The 15,389-nt window shown below is 43.5% G+C and overlaps 1 protein-coding gene across 4 annotated transcripts in view; it reads right to left on the bottom strand.

The window, feature by feature from the left end:
* Positions 1 to 7,498: 7,498 nt before the first annotated feature.
* LOC146201459 (autophagy-related protein 16-1-like) overlaps positions 7,499 to 15,389 on the bottom strand; it is a 224,025-nt gene continuing 216,134 nt past the window's right edge. Inside the window, exon 17 of one of the 4 annotated variants that reach the window (XM_084595861.1) lies at positions 7,499 to 8,138. In XM_084595861.1, coding sequence (XP_084451987.1) covers positions 8,045 to 8,138 — 94 coding nt within the window. In that variant the 3' untranslated portion in view covers positions 7,499 to 8,044. The remainder of the gene's footprint in view (positions 8,139 to 15,389) is intronic. The other 3 variants (XM_084595864.1, XM_084595863.1, XM_084595866.1) reach the window with 3 other exon arrangements.

Below are 15,389 nucleotides of genomic sequence, written 5' to 3'. Positions count from 1 at the left end.
TGAAAAGCCCTACCAAAACCTGCTTTATTACCTCCCTGTTTACCTCAACCACTTCGAAACGCTTCTCCAGGCTTAACTTTCTTATGTCCTGATTAACTGTCACCACGTCCTTTTCCAGCTTTCCGTTCAATCCTAGCACCTCTGGTACTGTGCATACAACTATCTGCGTCTGCTGTCGTGCTATCTCCCTGATCTCGTCAACTCCCTTGGCTAAACTTTCCACCACTCCTGCAGCGTCACCATTTCGGACATCGTTTAGCCCCACGGCTACTATTACCATACTGTGCTCTGAGGAATTCTTCAACAGCCTATTTTTACTCTCTTTCAGCACTGCCCTCATTGTTCTCCCTGGGAAGGCTCCAACCAACACTCTCTTATCACCCTTTACACGTTCCGAGATATCTCGCTTGCACCTGTTCATGTTAGAATCTCCGGCGATAAGCACCTGGGCCTTCTCTCTCCCTCTCCCAACTGTTGGCTCCTGCTTTCGGTTATCTGTGTCCTTATCTCTGGGAGTTTCATTCTTCCTTACTTCTTCCTTTTTTTCCAGCTTCTTAGCTTCGGATCTTCGTGACCTACTTTGCTTATGCCTTCCATGCCAGTGCTGGCCCCAGCCATGTGGCCAGCATTGGAATGTTCGTACTCGTTGATTCCAAGGATAAAGTCGGCCCCTTTTTTTTCAATTTGAGGAAGCTGTCCAAGCAGTTTCTGATTTTCCGCCCTTAACAAACGCACTTCATTTTCTTCATCCCCCGAGTTACTTAGCAAGGCAATGTCATCAGCAAATCGCAGATTGCTGAAGTATTCTCCATCTACCCATATCCCTAACTGTTCCCATTCCAAGTCTCTGAATACTTCCTCTAAGCAAGCCGTGAATAGTACTGGGGAGATCGTGTCTCCTTGCCTAACACCTTTCTTTATGGGAATTTTGTTACTTTCTTTGTGCAGAACTATGGTTGCTGTGCAGCCACTACATATATCTTCCAGCACTTTCATGTACGGCTCGTCTACCCCCTGATTTCGCAATGCCTGTATCACCACCGAGGTTTCTATTGAGTCAAATGCTTTTTCATAATCAATGAATGCTACGTATAAGGGCTGGTTATATTCCGAACATTTTTCTATCACCTCGTTGATGGCATGGATATGATCAATAGTAGAGTATCGTTTCCGAAAACCATCTTGATCCTTTGCTTGATTGCAGTCAAAGGTTGTCCTGATTCTATTAGCGATTACCTTAGTAAATACCTTATACGTAAGACAGCAAGCTTATTGGTCTGTAATTTATCCACACGAGACACTAAACTGCCCCTTTCTTGATCAAATCTATCTAGACGCGCACTCAGTACGAAACACCGACACAAAAAGTCGCTGCCTTCCGCTTCACCCACAGAGTCAAAACGCATTTCCTTGAGATTAACCTGCGCCTCACACTGAGTACACTTAACCTTCTTTTGATTGCACATCTTAAGCGCTCATCGACTGAACTATATCTATTACGAATTCTCAGAATATACAAATTGCCAAAAGAAGACACAAGAAACAACTAGCAAACAGGCGTTAAAAACCAATTCTGCGAATGCCAATAGCCTAGAAAAAAAGTAGTTATCTAAACAAGATAGTTAAAGAATGTACACCAAGAAAACCTAGCTGCCGGCACGAAAAACCAGGCCTCTAGGACCAAGAGCTAAAATCTGTTCTTTAGGCTGCACCTAACCTAACTAGCTGAAAACGAAATAAAGTTAATAAAAAAAAGAAAAAAAAAGAACTCATCTATTTGACGCTTTGGAAGCTCCCGCTGTCGCCAGTCCGTCCGTTTCCGGTAGCCATATGCAATCGGAGGAGCGATGGAACACGCGTCTGCACCACACGGCTGTCAACTGTCAACTGCTCATCTTTACGATGAACAGCGCCCCTGGCGGCCAAAGTTGGAAGGCATCGCCGGTGCTGTCACCCCCTCCCACTGAGAGACCCCTCTGCACGGCACACTAGCAAGTATATTCTAGCCACTATACCAGAAGTATGCATGGCAGAAACCTGGCCGTTTTTCTTAATCTGCTCATCACTGCATGCTTCGAAATGCACTGTACAAGCTGTGTGTTGGACTTGGTTATGGAGCCTGTGATGGCACGTGAAACCAGTGTACAAAGCGTTTCACGAACATCTGGTCACCATGCATTCATGTTTTTTTTTTTTTTTTTTTTTAGCATATGCATTGCGCAGCAGCAGTATTTTAGTATATTTCAGTGCATACGTTCAGTGCATTTGCATACTTTGTGGGACTGTTCTAAACTTTGTTAAATGTATTCATTGCGACTATGGTGCAGTGTGAAGTTACCTATTTAATCACATGTTTACTGAGTGCACTGCATTTAGTACTCCCAACACAAGCTTAAGATTTCAGTGCGAGTTTATTTTTGCAGGTCTTCCTACCATGGTGGCATCCCATAAGACAAAATACTGCCACATTGAGCAGCCAGGTCTCGCCAGCACCATGTATACCTGTAACCTCATTAATAATATCTGCAGTGAAGAGACTTCACCTTAAGGCCAGGCACTCGCACTGTTCCCAGGAAGGGAGTTCTCATTGCTGAATGAATGAAACATAGCGGAGGGGCTTTGGTGCAATGTGCACGAGTGCATGCAACATTTGAATCACCTACAACCTTTTCACACGTTCCAGGGGAAGCACCCTTCACTAAAAATTTTATTAAAGGACATGATTGTATCACTTGACATGTTCCAATGTAGATTCTCATCAAATGCATGGTTCTTAAGTGGCTGGTTTTCGAATTGTTCATTTTTAAATTACAGAATAGTGCTGTTGCTAGCATGTTTTTGTGAACAGATATTTCTATGCAGCTAACCTCCCCGCAACCGAGACACATCCTAGTATCACGCGCACGAAGGTGCGACTGCGTGAGCGGTTCTGGTGGCCACGAATGGATCAGCAAGAGGAAATGGCAATAAAAAACTGTCACATCTGCCTGGAGGCCGTAAGTCCGCCAAAACATCAACAGCACCATTGCAATCTGTTGAATGGCCTGAGTGGCCGTGGCAAAAACTTGGCTTGGACATTGTTGGTCCTTTGGCGCATGCAGCTTACAACAGCAGATTTGCTGTATCGGTTGTTGACTACCATTCAAATGGACATTTTTGCAAGCACCGTGAAATACCTTTTTAAAGGTGTTTTTGCCCGTAAAGGCTATCTAAAAGACCTCAGTTCACTTCACACGAATTCATCACCTTCCTGCAAAGCAGAGGCATCAGTCTTTCACATTCGTCGGTGCACTATCCTCAAGCGAATGGGCAAATAGAGCGGTTCAATCGCACATTGAAAGACTTCATTTAAGTCTCGCTCCTCGAAAGACTCTGGCAAGCAGTCACCGAGTACCTCCACATGTCACCACAGGGGTCGCCCCAGCGGTTCTGCTGCATGGTAGAATGCCCCGAACCAGGCTGGATGTTGTGGGCTTTTCAGCACCAGCATTTGCGGAAGACCCAGCCAAGGAGTTGGCGTGACTCTGTCAAAGGGTCCGGCGTCAACAGCAGAACAGCAAACACTACACGGACAAAAGGAGAGCTGCCAAGAAGACTAAGATAGCCGTAGGCGATTTTGTCCATGCCAGCAAACCACCAGTTCGGTTCAAGGGAGACTGCGCCTTTTCTTCACCAACAAAAGTGATCGAGAGGGGGGACCAGCTTCTTTCAGACTTGGAGACGGCCGTACGTAGAAAACCTCCAAGCTTTCCAGGGTTCCAGAGCCCCGGTCTTCTGGCGTGCTGCCTCCTGCCATGCCGCAGCCCCAGTCTCCTGGCATACTGCAGCCGCCTTCATCCAGGACGCAGGCTCAGTCTCCTGGCATACTGCAGCAGCAGCCTACGAGCCTGTCGCCAGTGTCGAGAAGCGCCCGACCCGAGAGCGCCGGCCACCAGCCTGGCTCCAAGATTATCAGACCAATTAGTTGGAACTGATGTGTACATAGTCTGTAAATATGTGTAAATAAGTACAGTGTGCGTTTCCTTGCTAACTTACAACTAATTATTAAAAATTAGGGGGGGAGTATGTTGTATTCAGTTTCATTTTCGGTTTGTATTCTTTGCTCCTCAGGGGGCGTTTCTGTTGTTATATATGTGTGTATGTGTGGTGTGAATAAACGGGTTGTGTTCGTTCGGGACGGCTGGAGTCTGCTTCTACCTTCGGAAACACCACACCAACCTTCACTATCTTTATTAATAAAGCTTTTTGTTGGATGAGTTGATTCATACTGTTCATTCGAAATGTTTCTAACGCGAGAGCAAAACACAAAGGAGTTGTCATGCTACAAGCATTTCAAATGAATTATTAATGCGTAAGCACGTACGGCTATGTAGGCAGGTTTCGCACGGGCATGACCTTGTCGGAGCTGTAAAAGAGGAACTAGGTGGTGTATGGGAAGAAGTACCATAGGATAGAGCGCAAAGGTAAGATGTGCAAAATGGTTGATGTGGTTTAATTTGATAATTAATTAGAGGCTATAACTATAGTAAATGGTTCACAGAAAAGGAAAAGTGCAATGTCTGTCACATTTGTTCTGTGGACACCTTAACCATGCCGTAAAAGAAAAAAGAATGGTACCATCGGATAGAGCATCAAGAAAAGATGTGCAAGTGACAAACTGGTTAGTGTAGATTAATTAGGCAGTTAATTAGAGACAATTAAGTGGTTTACAGGAAAGGAAAGCCCCAGTATCTACTACTCGCGGAATCCCACTGACACGTCTCGCGGACAAAACAGCAACGCTCAGGCTTACGCATTTCTCCAGTGCAGATTCTGCAGAAAGCCGTGGTCCTTGAGAAAAACTGCCATAAAGTTGAACAAAAGGGTTGTAAGGCTGAAAAACGAAAAAGATAAAGCAAGAAAGGGGGGAGGCAGGAGGGCCAAAGAAGCGCAAGTCAGAAAAGAGGAAAGGGATTAATGCAGACTTGAGTTACAAAGCACATAAAAAAAAACTTCAGACTCACCCCTGAGGAAACTGCTCATTCAGTCACAGTTGCAGATTTAAGTGAGCCGTCAAAATGAACTGGCTCATTTCAGTGAGCTATTTCTTCCATCTCTACAATAGCGGCACTTAAAAAGATAACGAAAATTTTAAAAGCCTATGGAAGGCAATAAAAGTGTCGAAATCTGCAAATGCAAAATTGAAAACAAAACAAAGCTATCCCATTAGAAAGACGCATGGCCCCATCTTGTGCGGTTGAGACAAAACACCACAGTGCAGCAATCTAGTGCAGTTGTCACCACGAAGCTGCAAATGAGTCTCGATTTGTCGACATCGTAGGCTGTGCAAAAGCATTAGAAGTAAAAGTAATATCGTAGACACTGGAAAAACAAAAAAAGTGGAATGAGCTCATAATTTGCATTTCCGCATGTAGGGAGACTGAAGTGCATGACTGAAAAATTTCACTCGCTAATGGCTAAATGGCAAAGCTCACTGAATGCTGTCTTGCATTGTTATGTGCTGAATCTTGATGCATTGCGATGTGGCAAGACATCTGCATAGTGACGTCAAAGGTTGCTAATGGTGGCACGGCTAACGCACGGCGTCGATCATTCCTTCAATGCGTTCTCGCAACACAGAGAGAAGCTTATGCAATACAAGTCCTAATGCACCCCATCACCCTGAAACGGGAATCAGTGCCGATGTAAGCTGCCTTGCAGCACTGACATGGCAACAGTGCTGCCAAATATTTGTCATCCGCTTTTCTTGTTCCTAGTGGCGTGAGAGACAATTCTTGTGCTCCGCAAACAAAAACTGTGTAGGATTAAATCAGTCACCATGAAATGTTAGCTTTGCCCGCTATCTTCCAAGATGTGTTTGCATGAGAAATGAGCAGCGCCTCTCATGACACCGAGAAAAAATGATCTCACACTAACTAGCTCGCCTTCTTTGCTGTCATCACCACTCATAGAGCTGTGTAATGGCCCGAAGCTATATGTGGCACCTTGTTTTCCGATATCACCTAGAAAGTAATCCAGGTGGCTCTAGTGCCTAGCAACTGCACTGGCTGGCTCTCGACTGCCATCAATGCTGTCAAGACATAGCTGCCGATTCCACAAAAAACGAGCAATTCAACTGATGTGATGCACGTGAAAGTCTGTAATAGACAACGCCAGAGATGGTTGGCCACGAGTGCAAATAAACAAAAATTCCCTTACTTCTTGAATATCCCGATGGATCGAACAGAACTTAAAATATTTGAAGTGTGGTGCAAAGGAGTAGTGTTTCAAACCATCTCAAGCGTTTGGACAAACAGAAACTGCCACATCATCATCAGCCGGACTATACACCACTCCCATGTCCCCCCCAATTAGCCCTATCCTATGCATACACTTGACCACTTGACCTAATCCGCCCACCCGTCTCCCCTGCTACGCTTTCCTTCCGTAGGGGTCCAGATGATTACTTTTAGTGATTATTGGTTGTCCTGTCTATGCACTACATACCCTACCCATTTCTTCTTGATTTCCACTAGAATGTCAGTGACCCAAGTTAGTTCTTTGACTCAATCGGCACGCTTCTTGTCTCTTAAAGTTGTGATGCAACATAGGGTATGAAAAAAAAATGGGGCCCCGCTAATAGCTTTTTTTTCTGGTGCAAGTTTATGCAATGCAAGTTTGGTCAAATTATTGTTTTTGGTGCACGAAATCGCATTTGCATTAAATGGTACAACTCATGCCACTGTCCCAGCACTGCGTATTGTTAAAAAAAAAAAAAGCATGTGCGGTACAATAAATGCGGACAGTTCCAGCTTTTGCCTACACTATGAAAGTCATTGCTCATGCCAGTCTACTAGTCTCCATAAAATTACAGCCCGACACTTCTCTATCATAGGTAACGGCCCATACGCCATTCTGCATGCGACATGTCTGCCCTGCACTCCTACTCTACACTCCATATGGTTGGTTACTGCAGCCAGCTACAGACTTGGCAGAAGGCATTCGCTAAAGCTTTCCTGTGGGCTAATGCAAATATAGCAGCACAAAAACAACAGAGATCACCACAGTTATCAGAGAATTTCAGAACATCATGTACCAGGCCTATAGCTTACTATGAGAATGCACGAGTGTTAACAGCCGTGGTAAGCAGCAATAGTATAAGCTATACCGCCACTCCGGACCTGGGAAAACTCAATTCATTAAGGTTTGGTTTGGTTTGCGGGGTTTAACGTCCCAAAGCAACTCAGACTATGAGAGACGTCATAGTGGAGGACTCCGGAAATTTCAACCACCTGGGGTTCTTGTAACGTGCACTGACATCGCATAGCACATGGGCGCCTTGCTTTTCGTCTGCAAAAGCTGCCGCCGAGGACGGAATTTGATCCCGCGTCCTTGGAAACAGTAGTCGAGCGCCGTAACCACTGCGCCACCCCGATGTGAAGAAAAGTCAGGGAAAGCCATGAACTCCTCCTCAAACTGTTGCAAACTGGACCGCGCTTCCTATGGGCACGCGTGTGTGCGAGTACAAGCGCTGATATTTGTCAGGTACAGGTATATGCATTGCGCTCGTGCCTGGTCCTCGCACATGCTTGTGCGGCACACCCATGGCACAAATGCCTAGGAAGTGTCCATGGAGCAGGGCCTTAAGAAGCCATCACTGTGGCCATACCCATTCTTAGTTGCACAACACCAGGGAATCTAATACTTGCCCTCACCACTGCAATTTATTTCTTTTGTTAATTTTTTCCTCCTGATCTTTCACTCTGCCCCTTCCTCCTTAGAAAGGGGAACAACTTCTGGCAGAGTAAACAAAACAAGAGAAAGTTTGGGCACCACTGCCAAAACATTTAGAAACAAGACTTTTGCTCAGAAAACAGCACAGACAGACACAAAAGAGAGCAGCATCTGTTCATTGGCATTGAACCAGTGTCTCTGTGCAGCACCAGCAGAGGACAATGAGTATTGCCAGCAACGTCCCTTTCTTCCTTCCTATCGCTCAGCTGCAGCCGAAGTTGGCAGAGTAGAAGGGGTAGACACACAAAGCCTTTCTTGAGAACTCTGGCATTCAGACCTGGGACCAGACAGACACTCGCTTGTCTCGGTCGGAACTGGCAATGTAGTCTCCATTGGGACTCCACGAGCATGCAATGATGGGTGAGCTGAAAGAGAATAGCAGTGGAGCCTCAGGGTGATATCACAGGTGCACAAAACAACTACACTACTAAAATAGGCATTCCTAGTCTCGGGGAGCACCAACAAACGGTGCCGAGGAACCCAGTTTTTGTACCTTTGTGCCCGACATGGTTGCCAAGGGAAGCCACATCATCATCATCATCATCAGCCTTACTGTACCCACTGCAGGGCGAAGGCCTTTTCCATAATCCTCCAAATAACCTATCCTGTGCTAGCTGAGTGAACTCTTAACCTCATCCGCCCACCTAACTTTCTACCGCCCCCTGCTATGCTTTCCTTCCCTTGGAATCCAGTTTGTTACCCTAAGCGACCATCGGTTATCCTCTCTTCACACTACATGTCCTGCCCATGCCCATTTCTTCTTCTTAAATTCCACTAGAATGTCGGTAACTTGAGGTATTTCTCTGACCCAGTCTGCACGCTTCCTATCTCTTAATGTTACTCCGACCATTTCTCGCTCCATAGCCCTCTGGGTTGTCCTCAACTTAAGTAGAACTCTCTTGGTTAGCCTCCACGTTTCAGCCCAATGGTAACCCATCAAAAAATGACAAATCCTCCAAAATGACTACCTGTACAGCATCCAGGTAGAACGAGAGGAAGAAGATGGTATACACGGTATGAAGGAAAGGGCAAAGAGGGTACGCCTCAGTTCACAGGTCGAGCCAACGTTTCGACAAGTGGACTTGTCTTTGTCTGGGCAAAGCGATCATCACTGGCAGGGGTTTAAATACGCTTTTGCTTCCGAAGAAGAAAAGCTGGGGAGGGGGAAAGTGGGTGAGAAGAAAATAGAAACTATCCCGGTCACTCCGTTAATATGGCCCTCGAAAAAGCAAGCGCTTTAAGCCGCAACGATGTGCTCACGAAACGACCAAAGGTCAACACTGAATGCCAGAAATACAGTGCCCTTCCAAACATAAACAATATTTTGCGAAGATACCATTCCATGCTAACTTGAAATGAATGCCTGAAGAAAATATTTCCAGAGGCACCAAGGGTAACATACAAACGTAACGCAAACCTCAGAGATATTCTAGTACATTCTAAACTCAACAACAAGCATCCAAAACAACCATACCCTTGCTCTTGACCTAGATGTAAGACGTGCAGTCATATACAAAAAGACACTACTGTTAAAAGTAATGCAAGCGATTTCACTTTTCACATAAAATAAGGCTTTAACTGCACATCTTCAAACGTTATCTACCTTCTAGAATGCTCCTTTTGTCATAAAGAGTACATCGGAGAGACAGGGCAACCAATGAACATAAGGCTTAATGAATGGACATCAAGTAGACACAGGCAAAAACCTCCCGACAGCAGTTTCCCAGCATTTTAATCAGAAAGACGACAAGTTCGAAGAAATTAAATTATACATTCTCTAGTCAAGCTTTAATTCTGCCAGGGACCGAAAACATAGAGAGGCATATCTAATTCATAAATTTAGAACACTGGAACTAGCAGGAATAAATATATCTAAGGGAATGTTATAATCCCTTAAGTATATTCCCTCTGCATCATAACTATTCGGGAAAACATTCCCACATAGCGTTAATTGTACAGTTTATTTACAACACATGTACACTCTATTCCCCTCCACAATAGCATAAGCTTTATTCTGTGACTTTGTACTCCCCCCCCCTTTTGCGCAAAGATTTAAGAATATAATAAGAATAAGAATAAGATAGAAGAAAGATTTAATTCCTGTGTGATTTACGTGAGCATGTCAATTCATTCGTACATAAAAAAATTTTTTTAGTGGGGGACTTTAATCTTCCAGGAGTTAACTGGGAACATTGTTCTTCTAGTGGTGAATTTAGCACTCATGTTAATTATATGCGTGAAATAATCTTATGCCACAATTTGCACCAAGTTGTCAACTTACCAACGCGAGTGCATGGTTCTTCATCATCAATGCTTGATCTTGTCTTCGTGAGCAAAACAATCGAGCATTTTTCAGTATCAATTGAACATGGAATGTCTGATCATGAGATGGTGTACTATTCGTGTCATTTAAAAAAATGTACCGCTAAGAAGGCAAAAACTGTACAAGTGAAGGACTTCACACGTGCCAGAGACGAAAGCGTGTTAGATTACCTCGATTTACACCTAAGCAACTTTCAAGGAAGCAATGTAGTAGAACTTTGGGACAAGTTCAAAAAAATCTGCACTTATTGCATCGAAAATTTCGTTCCAACGAAAACAAAGAAAACAGGAAATGAAAACCCTTGGATAACGCGTGAAGTCATTCACTTGAAAAGAAAAATAAAACGCTTAAGACGACGGAATGCCTCACGAACTACAGTACAGAACTTGCAAGCTACGCTGAGCTCGTCAATTGGGCATGCCAAACGCCATTATTTTAATAACACTTTGCCGCACTTTATTCGTACGGCTCCAGAAAAATTCTGGAAATTTCTGAGCAAAAAGAACAAGGCAGTGGATCAAATAATTAAAGATGGCATTCCCGTTGTCGAAAAGCAGAGTATCGTCGAACACTTTAATGCATTCTTCCACAGTGTGTTTATTAACTCAGAAGAGCTTGCACTTCCCTTTTCACCTTTATCAAATGTATCTCCTGAATTTGTATCCGCTCAAGGTGTGCTTTCTATGATCCTTAATCTAAAAACAAAATCTACCCCAGGACCAGATAACATACCGAATGTTTTTCTGCGCCGATACGCAGAAATGCTGTCACACTTTCTGGTAATTATTTTCGGTGCGTCACTGTCCACTGCAGCCCTTCCCCCTGACTGGCGAACGGCACGTGTAGTACCAGTGCCTAAGAAGGGAGACCCCACAATGATTACTAACTACCGACCAATTTCGTTAACATCATCTTGTTGTAAGATGCTTGAACACGCCATAGCCAACTTCATCAGAGATTTTCTGGAGGACAACAATATACTTTCACCTGCGCAGCATGGTTTTCGTAAAGGATTTTCTACGGTGACACAATTAACAACGGTAATCCATTCCCTTGCTAGAATTTTAGACAAATCCGGCCAGGTGGACGTTATTTTTTTAGACTTCAGGAAAGCCTTTGACCTTGTTTCACACTGTAAGCTTATTGAAAAACTTAAAATGATTAACCTTCCTCCTTTCATTATTAACTGGGTTGCTGCGTATGTCACTGATCGTAGACAGTTTGTTAATATTGATACGTACTACTCCCATGAACTTCCAGTTACTTCCGGCGTTCCTCAGGGCAGTGTGCTAGGACCACTGTTGTTTTTAATATATATTAATGACATTGTGAGCGTTACTACCGAACCCGTCCAAATACGTTTGTTTGCAGACGACTGCGTGCTGTTCAGGGAAGTGTCAAGCGAGGATGACCAGATAACTCTTAACAATAATCTACAAAATATTCTTTCCTGGTGTCATTGTTGGGATATGCAATTGAACGCTGACAAAACAGTGTATATGAAAATAACCAAGAAACTTAATAACCTTTCTTTTCCCTATGCCCTCGGGACAGAACCACTAACCGAAGTCAGCGAGTATAAATATCTTGGCGTCACACTAACAAACAGCCTAAACTGGAACACTCACATAACTAACGTATGTGACACAGCTTTTCGGAAACTTTGCCTTCTCCGTCATAAATTGAAACATGCCCCCGCCGAAACTAAACTTTTAGCTTATACATCATTAATAAGACCAAAACTTGAATATGCATGCGTAGTATGGGACCCTTATACCAAATCTAACATTGACGCTGTCGAAAGAATCCAGCGTAAGGCAGTCAGGTTTATTTTTTCGAAGTACCGTACAACTGATTCCCCGACAGCACTAATGAAACAACATGGTATACCGACACTGGAACTGAGAAGAAAAATTCAGTGCTTAAAATTTATGTTCCTTCTTAAAAATAACCTTCTTGCTCTAACTCCTGATCCGTACATAACACCACTTACTGCACGCCGAACACGACATCGACACGATGACTCTCTAACGCCATACAGCACCAAAACTAATGTTTTTAAATATTCTTTTTTTCCTCGCACGATAACAGATTGGAACAACTTACCTCTGCCTCTTCTAGCCAGTGTTGATTCAATTGAAACCTTGAATTGCTCTTGAATATTTTCTTGTCTGCTTTTTGGTTGCCCAAACTGATAGTGTTTTTGCCTTACTGCAAGTTTCACATTTCATTTCATTCATTGGCTTACTTCTGTTGTTTATGTTTCACTTTCCCAAATGAAGAGCTCGGTTTGCATTTCGTTTAGTCCTTGTTTTGCTCATGTTCTACTGCCCATAGAGCAAGTGTTTTGAAATTATTATTTGTTATCTTCGTTCTATACGCTGATGTCATTTGTATGCCCCTCCTGCTTGGGCCGTAAAGGCCTGCAGTATTGAATAAATAAATAAATAAATAAATAAATTGTCCTCCTTATCAGGTGTATCTGCACCAAACCCGCTTAAGTGGTGACTAATCATCTACCCGGTATTGTAGTTTTTCCTGGTACTGCTGCTTTTACTTCTTTTGCAGGCTACAGGATCCCTGGTTCCAGGCTGAGAAATTCATACTGAAGATTTTTTTTTTTTCCTTTTTCACCTCATGACCTACTTACTTCTCCCCCACTTTCCCCCTCCCCAGCTTTTCTTCATCGGAAGCAAAAGTGTATTTAAACACCTGCCAGTGATGATGCCCAGATGAAGACAAGTCCACTTGTTGACCTGCGAACTGAGGCGTACCCCCTTTACCCTTGTTCAGTGCTCCTTCATACTGTACAGTAGAACAATGAAAGCAAAAAGTAGGAGTGAGCGAATATTCGAAATTTTGCATACAGCTCAAATATTTTATTATTCGTTTCATATGTGTGTTTGAAAGCCTGACATTCAAAATTTCAAAAAATTACCGAACAACCAAACTTTTCCCAATTCACCGCACTTTTCCTGCACTGCACGCTTCACTGCAATGCTTGACTCGTAGTCTGTGCTGTGAAGCATCTTCAAAATGCGATGAAGCCGTTTTGCAAAGAGAGCCTTCCCGACAATGCACGGAAAGCGAAGCATTAAAAAAAAAAAACGGAAAGAAAAAAAAAAAAAAGAAATATGCTTGCCACTTTGGTTTCATTTCAAATGCTGAAAACCATTGTACAAGTGTTCGTCAGACAAAATTAGTGTGATGCGAACAGTTTTCGCAGGCCCCTATGATAACTTGAGCTTTCAGTTGATTCGGACATTTTTGCTGGTCCCTTGAAGGTCGAATTAACAAGAGTTGACTGTATTCAGCAGCAGTATGACAGCTCCACCCGGTTTCACGCAGGCGCTTCCTGTACAAAAGAACTGGTAGTATAATGTTTTTACTGGATTTATCAGCTCTAGTGCAATTTTATTTGCCAATATTATGTGAATTCAAAAATAAACGAGATGCACAGTGTTTGCTACTTTTTAATTTTTCATTTAGTAGCGAGAGCTACATTGGCCACAGTCTCACCAGTTCGCCATACCTGTCTGAAGAGGAAAAAAGATAGAAGAGGAGGAAGCAGAAGAACGAGAAGAAAGTCGCGAAAGGCTGGCAGCTGACATGGCCGAGCACTAAATGGACATAGGGTTTCCTGACATCACATTTGGCAGGTGCTGCCCCCTCAAGCCCCATATGGGAGGGTGATATCAGAATCAACCTGCCAAGACCCTTGCATTCACGTTCATACGGCTCAGTTAATGCGGGGCTTTGTATGTTGGCTGGTAGCTTACACTGTCCCGTCATCGTGAAGGTGGGAGTGAAAACAGAAAGAGGTGCCGTAGTGGAAGGCTTCGGATCTTCGCGCGATAGAGGCCTCATCCCACTTTAGTGGTCAAACCTTATGGCATAAATACAGCTGAAACCATAGAATATATTACTATGTGCAAAGGCCATATCTTTACTTTCAAGACAAACCAGGTTTAATCACAAGCTAAACCACAGCTAACTTTTTTTCCATTGATCAGATATAAGATATTTGGAGATATTTTTTTCCCTTATTCTTATTCAATTTGTATTCAGAAATTTCAACATTCATGCATCTCTAGCAAAATGTAAAGTGGCTGAAACGAAAAGGGGACCACTCCATAGGCTATTGATCAACATCATCAGCCGGACTATGCCCACTGCAGGGCAAAGGCCTTTTCCAGTTTCTTCCAATTAACCCAGTAATGTGCTAGCTGCATCCGCTTGACCCCTGTATATTTCTGAATCTCATCCACCTATCTAATTTTCTGCCGCCCCCTGCTACACTTGCCTTCCCGCGGAATCCAATTGGTTACTCTTAGAGACCATCGGTTATCCTCTCTTTGAACTACATGTTTTGCCCATGCCCATTTCTTCTTAATTTCAACTAGAATATCAATAACTTGAGTTAATTCTCTGACCCACTTCCATTTTCCGTACCATGGCCCTCTGCGTTGTCCTCAACTTAAGTAGAACCCTTTTCGTTAACCTCTATGTTTCAGCCCCATAGGCCAATACCGGGAGGATGCAACTGTTGTACACTTTCCTTTTGAGTGGTACCAGTAAGCTGCTTGTCATAATGTTTGAGTACCTTCCAAATGCGCTCCATCCCCCCTTATTCTCCTAGTTATTTCTCTTTCAAGGTCCAGATCTGCAGTCACTACCTGTCCTAAGTAGACATCATCGCCTACCACTTCCAACGCTTGCTGCCTATTTAAAACTGCTGTTCCTTTCCCAGGCTGTTCAGCATTACTTTAGTCTTCTGCATATTAATATTTAAGCCTGTGTTTCTGCTTCTCCTGTCTAGATCATTTATCATTAGTTGCAGTTCGTCCTCTGAGTTACTTCACAAGGCAATGTCATAAGCAAATCGCAGATTACTGAGGTATTCTCCATCTACCCTTATCCCTAACTGCTCCCATTCCAAGTCTCTGAATACTTCCTCTAAGCAAGCTGTGAATAGTACTGGGGAGATTGTGTCTCCTTGCCTTTCTTTATGGGAATTTTATCACTTTCTTCATGCAGAACTTGTGCACCCACTATAGATATCTTCAAGTACTTTCACATATGGCTCACCTACATCCTGATCTCGCAATGCTTGCATGACCGCTGAGGTTTCAACCAAATTAAATGCTTTCTCGTAGTCAATGAACGCCATGTATAGGGGCTGGTTATATTCAGAGCACTTTTCTATCACCCGGTTTATAGTGTGGATATGATCGACGGTAGAGTACCCTATCCGAAAGCCTGCTTGATTGATTAAAGTAAGGTTGTCCTGATC

Source organism: Amblyomma maculatum, chromosome 2, assembly GCF_055883805.1.
Source record: "Amblyomma maculatum isolate TAMU_Amacu chromosome 2, ASM5588380v1, whole genome shotgun sequence".
Lineage (NCBI taxonomy): Eukaryota > Metazoa > Arthropoda > Arachnida > Ixodida > Ixodidae > Amblyomma > Amblyomma maculatum.
This window is presented reverse-complemented; position numbering and strand designations above follow the sequence as displayed.